Source organism: Oenanthe melanoleuca, chromosome 26, assembly GCF_029582105.1.
Source record: "Oenanthe melanoleuca isolate GR-GAL-2019-014 chromosome 26, OMel1.0, whole genome shotgun sequence".
NCBI classification, from domain to species: Eukaryota; Metazoa; Chordata; class Aves; order Passeriformes; family Muscicapidae; genus Oenanthe; species Oenanthe melanoleuca.
The window spans coordinates 3,683,718-3,690,924 of record NC_079359.1 but is presented as its reverse complement, the minus strand read 5'-3'; the positions used below and the strand labels follow the sequence as shown (position 1 = coordinate 3,690,924).

Genomic DNA, 7,207 nt, shown 5'->3' with positions numbered 1-7,207 from the left:
GGGAGCTCCCTGCAGAGGATGCTGAGGGTGAGCTGGATGTGCAAACAGCTCCTCCATGCACATTCTGGTCTTCAACCAGAAAAAAAAACACTTGGATTGGTGGCTGTGGGTCTTGTGAAAGAGTTTGGGATGGCTGGGTGGGATGAACTGTGACCCACACCACATTCCCAGGGGCTGGAAAGTGCCTGGGGGAGCAGGAGAGACAGGGGATGAGGAGACTTGGCCAAAAATTTGGCACCTTTTGGGTGTTGGGTGGGAAGCAGCAGCCCAGGAAAAGCAGCTCCAGCACATCCATGCTCCTCTCTGGAGGCTGATGGAGCAGGTTAATCAAGGAGCTCTCAGGTTTCTTTTCACATGTTAATATTCTCCTGAAATAAAAACATTACAGCGTTTTCTCTCCGAGGCACAATTGTGCACCAGAGGTTTTGTTTTCCCTGTTATAAAATACTGCTATTTTTATTACTTGTATTTCCACTGGGAGAGATAAAAATAACTGGAATACAGCAAATACTTTGCTATAACACTGGGGTGGGGGGGGAAACCACCAGTTTATAACTCCTTATTTCCCATTACAGAAGCAACTTAGAGTGGCTCTTCCAGAGGGTTGAGATTAAGGAGATCCTGCTTTGATTTCTGGTTTCCATGAAAACACTCATGGTTTAAAGGCAAAATTCCAAGGAATTTTGGGGCTTGGGACCCCCTGCCCTCCCTACCAGGTGTCACTGGAAGGTGGCTGCAGATGGATGTGTTCAATCTCTGCCTGTGCAGACACATGGAATTCATCCAGGGCCTTTCATCCAACACCCTCTTCTTTCCTGGTGGAAATGGTGCTGAGATAAAGCTGTTTGCTGGCTGGACTGGGGGTGTTTCAAGGCTAAAGATCCCTCATTTCATGGCTGCTGGAGCTGGGGATCAATGGCCAAAGCCTTGTCCTGCTCTGGAAACCCTGAATGGCACCTGGAACCTGCAGGGATTAAATGTCAGAGGCTCCTCCTGCTTCCCTGAGCTGCAGTGGCTGAGCAGGAGGTGAGAGCAAAGGCTTCCCAGGAATCTGTAGCACTTTATAACCAAGGACAAATTTTAATCTCTCTCCTGGGTTCTGACACTTTATTGGCCTTCAAAGAAAGTGCAGTCTTGTAAAAATGAATTATGCAGTGGTACTGAGAGAGGTGTCCATGGCACAGAAGGCTGAAATGAGACCCTAAAAGCAGCAGGTTTTCATCTGCCCTCAGAGAAAGGATCTGCTAATACTGATCATTAACATTTAGGCAAAGTCCAGTTTGAGCCTCCTGACAGCCCTGGACCAGCAAGAGCCACTCTGACCTGGGGAGGTGGGATTAACTGTGAGAGCCAGGGTGAGGAACTGAGCTGGGTCTAATCCCAGCCTAATGCTTGTTCCAGGGATTTGCTGCCATAATCTTCCTGAAATTTATGTCCTAAATAAGCCCAGCTTGCCAGGCTGACAGGATGCCAAGTCATGGAACACCCTGAGCTGGAAGGACCCACCAGGACCATCCAGTCCAACCCCCACCCCCCAAATCCCACCCTGTGCACCTCTGAGCACTGCCCAAACTCTCCTGGAGCTCTGGCTGTGCCCATTCCCTGGGGGAAGAGCCTTTCCCAAAATCCAACCTGAACTCCCTGGCCCAGCTCCAGCCCTTGGGCAGTGCCTCAGCCAGGCCAGGCTCTCTCTCCATCCATTTTATTGAGGTTGTGGCTCCTGTCAAAGGCAGCTGTGGAAGGTCAGAGCTCCCTGGGCTCACTGGACAGTGGCTTTGAGCCCAGCTCATCCTCCCCTCCCTGAGCCCAGCTCAGCTGGTATCAGCAGCCATCTGATGCTGCTGGAGCAGAAATGGCTTTTTGGAGCTTCCAGCCCTGCCAAGTCAGGCTCTGATCTTCACCTTGAGGATATGCAAAGATCCCTGGTCAATAAAATGTATTTCAGAAGTCTGAGCACCAGGAAAGAGCTTTTGGTGGCAGTGCTGCCTCTGGAGCTCTTCCTGCCTGGATTCACAGCTCCAAAGCCCCTGGCTCTGGCTGCAGCTCTGGGTCAGCACAGCCCATTCCAAGCTCTTGGAATCAGAGCTTTTCAGGACACAGAGCCACATTTCCTTGCCCTGAATCACACAGAGCCAGCCCTGCACAGAATGCCTGGCTGGCACTGCAGGACAGGAGCTGGCAGCAGGCACTGCCACCCCCTGCCACCGTGGCCTTTGGGCTGAGCAGTTTCCCTCCAGGCTGTGCCCAGGAGGGAAATGTGTTATTTATCTCTAAACTCCTCATCTCAGAGTGTGCTCCTGGCACAGCCCAGGGATTTTCATTTTAGAATAAAAATTTCCTTCCTTCCTTCCTTCCTTCCTTCCTTCCTTCCTTCCTTCCTTCCTTCCTTCCTTCCTTCCTTCCTTCCTTCCTTCCTTCCTTCCTTCCTTCCTTCCTTCCTTCCTTCCTTCCTTCCTTCCTTCCTTCCTTCCTTCCTTCCTTCCTTCCTTCCTTCCTTCCTTCCTTCCTTCCTTCCTTCCTTCCTTCCTTCCCACCCTCCCTCTATTTTTCTCTCTTTTTTCTTCCTCTTTTCCTCCCTTTCTCCCTTCCTGGATATCCAAGGAGTGGAGTGTTTATAATCAAATAACTCCTCCCAAGTTTCCACAGGGAACAAACAGCCAGGAGAGACACGAGAAGGGAACCAACATCTCCTTTGTATTTCTGCTGTTGCTCTGTGCAGCAGATTGGATCCTTAGCACAAAGTAATTGATTTTTAAACTAATTGTGTTGGACTTCAACTAATTCTACCTCCATAGGATAAGGTGCTCTCTCCTCCTCTGAGCAGGTGAGGGGCACATCCCTCCTCTGAGCAGGCAGGAATGAGGTGAAAATTTTGGATTTCTCAGTGTTCACACAGCTACAGCCACCCTGGAGAAGTGTGAGCAGGGGCACAGCCATGCACGGGGTGTTTATCCACAGATGACTCGGTGCTGCTGCCAAAGGATCCAGATCCACGTCATTTTTCCTGGCAAGAAGCTCTGGATCCTTTGTGAGCTGTTTCCAATTATTATATTAACTGGGAAAGTAAACAATGCCATGCTATTAGATAGAGCTGGCACGAATAAATGCTGCTGCTCCCTCTCCAGACTTGATTATTATTAAGAAATAAAAATATCAGCTTCAAATAGAGCCTAATGCGGATTAAATGAACAGCATGTTCTGTCTCAGCTGGACAAATATATCTGTAATTCCTACTTTGTAGCACACATTCATGGAATCATGGAATGGTTTGGGCTGGACGGGATCTTAGAGCTCATCCCCCAGGGACATCTCCCCCCAGCCCAGGTTGCTCCAGCCCCAAAATAAATCCCCTCCAATGGATATGTCTGAGCACACCACCCTCATTAATCCAATTGCAGCCTGCCATGAAACCTCCCAGTCCCTCAAATGTTTGTGCAATGCTGTCTCTGGTGCTTGGCTTCTGCTCTACTGCAGGGAAAATGATCCTCTTTTGTCTCTCTCACATTTTAGGAATTTTTCCACTCCCTGCCTTGCTCACTGAGCAGCCTGGAGCTGCCACAAGCTGCACTTTCCCTTCTTTCCTTGCAGTTTTCATTCATTCTGTGCTCTTGTCCACAGGGGTTATTTCAGAGGTAATTCAAGAGCTGCTGTGTTGCCTGTAACTCATTTCTTTGTTGAGTCTGTTCAGCCACTTTCCCCCAGAGTTTACCCCACTCCCAGCCCTTCTGGGGAAGCTGCTGCTGTGTCTAACTGTGGCTCTGCCCCTCCAGGGCACTGCTCAGGAGCAGGGAGGAGATAAACGCAGCCCAGGGAGGGATCCACACTTCCCTGGGTGCCACGGGAACTTCTCTGCAGCTGCAGGGAAAAGCTCTGCCACACCCAGGAAACCCAAAACGTGTGGATGAGCCAACAGCACCGAGCCCCTGCAGGGAGCAGCAGCTCCCTGGGCTTTGGGGGATTCTCTCCTTGTGCTGGGAGGTGCAAACACAGCTCAGGGAGCAGCTGGAAAAGGGAGCTTGGCCACCCCAGGATTTGTGCTGGGCCTGGGGATGGGATCTGACATCTCCAGGGCTGCTCTATGGGGCAAACTGGGAGCTTCTCATCGGGACATGAGAGGGAAAATCTCTATCCCAACAGCTCTGTGTCCCTGGATGTGGGAGAGAATTGGCAGAGCTCCTGCTTGGGAAAAGCAGAGTTTGGATTTTCAGCTCCACCTGGCTCTTTCCCAGCCTTCTGTGCTGGACAATTGAGTGTGTGTGACATAAAAAAAAGGTACAAGGTGTTAAAAAAATCTGGTTGTTTTTTTTTTTTTTTTTTTTTTTTTTTTTTTTTTTTTTTTTTTTTTTTGTTCTGAAGGGATATTTGTTGAGTATGGATGCATACTGTTGTTATGGATGCATTTCTGTTACTGGTATCCAGCAAACCTGGAATCTCTGATATGTAAATCAAGGTGAATATTTGACCCAAGGTGACTTTAAATTTAAAAGTAAAAGTTCTTGGTATTACCCTTGTAATAAAATTAGCCTTTTTCCCCCCAAATAATTGAATTTCATTATTGATTTCTGTGTTACAAGCTCTCAATTGGGCATTAACCTTTTTCAAAGAGTTTAGCTGGGGTGTTTTTTTTGGTCTGTTGAAATCTCTTTAAGATAAATTCAAATTTCAAATGCAAGACTTGACTGATATGTTCCAGGAGCTCCTCTCTTGGTGCCAGTTCTGGTGGCTCAGGCAGAAACTGTTGCTGTGCTGGAGACATGACGTGATGCCTGGGGCTCTTTGCATCCCCTTGGGTACAAATCCTTGGGTTTTGGGACTCTGGGACACGAAAGCCCCAGGGCAGGCAGTGAAAGGAGGAGCAGAGAAGAGGAGCTGCTCCTTCCCAGTAGATGCTGTATGCACCCAAATTTCAGGTTTGAGGCATAATTTGAGCCACGGAGTTTCTTAAAAAATAAATGGGTGGGTGGGTTTAGGGGTTTTAAATTACATTAAATGTGGTGCAAACTCCACCTGAGCCTCATCTCAGGTGCTTTAGCTCCCAGTGTCTGAATCTGTCCCAGTGAACGCGGACCTCAGGGGCTGCTGGCGCTGCTCTGCAGGTGACAGGCGACAAGCAGGAGCAGCTCTCAGCGTGCAGCTCTGTTTGCAGCAGCTCAGGAGCACCGGCCAGGCTGGGGGTGGATAATTAAAAGGCTCTTTTTGTGACCAGTTACCGGGTTAATAAAAGGTTTCACTCGCGTTGTCGTGGCAACAGAAGTTTTTGGGAGGAGCAGAGCGTGGCGGGGAAGTCACTCTGCCACGTGGGGACAGCAGGGATGTGGTGGTGGCGTGTCCAAAACACCTTGGTCTGGCCAAAAGGGCCCTGATGAAGCTTTCCAGGGATGTTGGAGCCTTTGTGCTCCTCAGGTGCCACCCAGACCGTGTGTGTGACACCAGCCCGAGAGCTGGAGGAATTACCCAGCCTGGGGATGGGGCTCTGTGCTGCTGTCACCGCTGGGATCCTGGGGCTGTGCCACTCCCGGCGCTCCAGCAGGTCATTAGCAGGGAGCACAAACAGATCTGAGCTCACCCTGCTGTGCTCTGGGGCTCAGGGAGCTGTGCAGCCTCAGCCCTGGCTCTCCACAATGCTCATTAGGTTTGTACAAGCTGCGAGGAGTCATCCTGCTGTACATAATTTTAATTGCCTGCTCCACAATTGCCTGTCAAATATATGCTCTGTCTCGTGGCATGACCTGCCTGCTAAACTGCAACAGGAATAAAAAAATACTGCAGAAAGTAAAAGGAAAAAAATCTAATTATGAACTAGAATGGCGTTCTCAATTTCTATTGCCATCTGCAGCCGGGTGTGTTAGGACCAGCACAAACAAATCAATAAAAGCTGCAGCTTTTCTTCTGCTGCCTTTGGCAGTTGTCAGTAGTTTGTGCAGTGTTGGTAGGAGCTGGTTGCTCCTCTCTGGTGATGTGCTGCCCTCAGCCAGGAGCTTTCACCACTCATTCCATTTGCAAAACTCAAGGTTGGGATGTGAAAATCCTCTGTTGCTGTGGGGCAAAAGAATCCAGCAACATGAGTTCTCTTCCAAGCAGCAAGAAGGAGTGATTTATTGAAAAGCCATGGCATTTATATAAGGGAGATCACAACAAACAAAGTAGAAAAGACTCATTGGTCAGAGAAGGCAACACCTCTTTGAAAACATGCTCTCTGCAAAATATCAACAGGCACTCACACGGCTCCGTGTCAACACCAGGGGTCCATCTGTGTTTTCTTTTCTACCTTCCCTTGTTTTGTCTTTGAGAAAGATTTCCAGAAAAGTTAACAGCCTGGGAAAAATCCCGATTGGTTCCCCACGAGCCTTCAGCACTCCTCACCTGGAGAGAGGGCGGCAGCGAAGGGGTTAAAGGGAGCGCTCTGGGCTGCAGCTTTAACGCGTGCCTCGTGTGGAGGGCACCGAAGTGAGTTTGTAGGAGGTTCTTCGTGCGGAGCAGCCTTGGCAGGAGCAGAGCGGTGATCTCAGAGCGATGCGGGAGCGCCGGGCGCTGCGGGCTCCGCTGCCGGGGCAGCCCCGCGGGTCGCGGCCGCTCCCCGGGCTGGGGCTGCCGTGAAGCTGCTGCTGCCATGAGCCCCCGGCCCCGGCTGCCATGAGCCCCCAGCCCCGGCTGCCATGAGCCCCCGGCCCCGGCTGCCATGAGCCCCCAGCCCAGCCCGGGCTCCCGGCTGGAGTTTCCTGCAGAGCGGAGCCAGCGCAGGATGCGGAGCGGGCGATGAGCGCTCCCGGGGACGACGGCCGCTGTCGCAGGGCCATCAGCATCCTCAGCGAGCTGTGCCAGAAGAAAATCCTGCCCAGCTTGGACCTGGACACCTGCAGGGAATTCCTCCTGCTGCCTTCTGACCAGAGCCTGATTATCTCCGAGCCAGGTACGGCCCCTGCTCCCGGCTGTGGAGGGTGCTCGTGGAAGGCAGGAGGGGAGGAAAATGTTTGGGTGCCGGTGGTGGACCCAGGGCTGGGTGCTGGCGCCCCTCTGGGAGGGTTCCTTCCCTTTCCACATGTTCCACGGTGAAGTTTTGGCTCACCTGTTGATGTGGAGTGGGATGGCTGCAAGGGGGACAGCCAGGATGTTCTGGGCTGCTTCACGAGGTGAAGTTCCTGTGAAAGTTCCTTTTTTTTCAGAAACACAGACTCCTGTCCTGCATGAAACAAAACCAAACCCACAA

General features: G+C 51.0%; 1 protein-coding gene across 1 annotated transcript in view; it reads left to right on the top strand.

Moving 5' to 3' along the window:
- The first annotated feature begins 6,444 nt into the window (after positions 1-6,444).
- SYT6 (synaptotagmin 6) overlaps positions 6,445-7,207 on the top strand; it is a 38,122-nt gene continuing 37,359 nt past the window's right edge. The window contains exon 1 of the mRNA XM_056511310.1: positions 6,445-6,910. Coding sequence (XP_056367285.1) covers positions 6,757-6,910 — 154 coding nt within the window. The 5' untranslated portion in view covers positions 6,445-6,756. The remainder of the gene's footprint in view (positions 6,911-7,207) is intronic.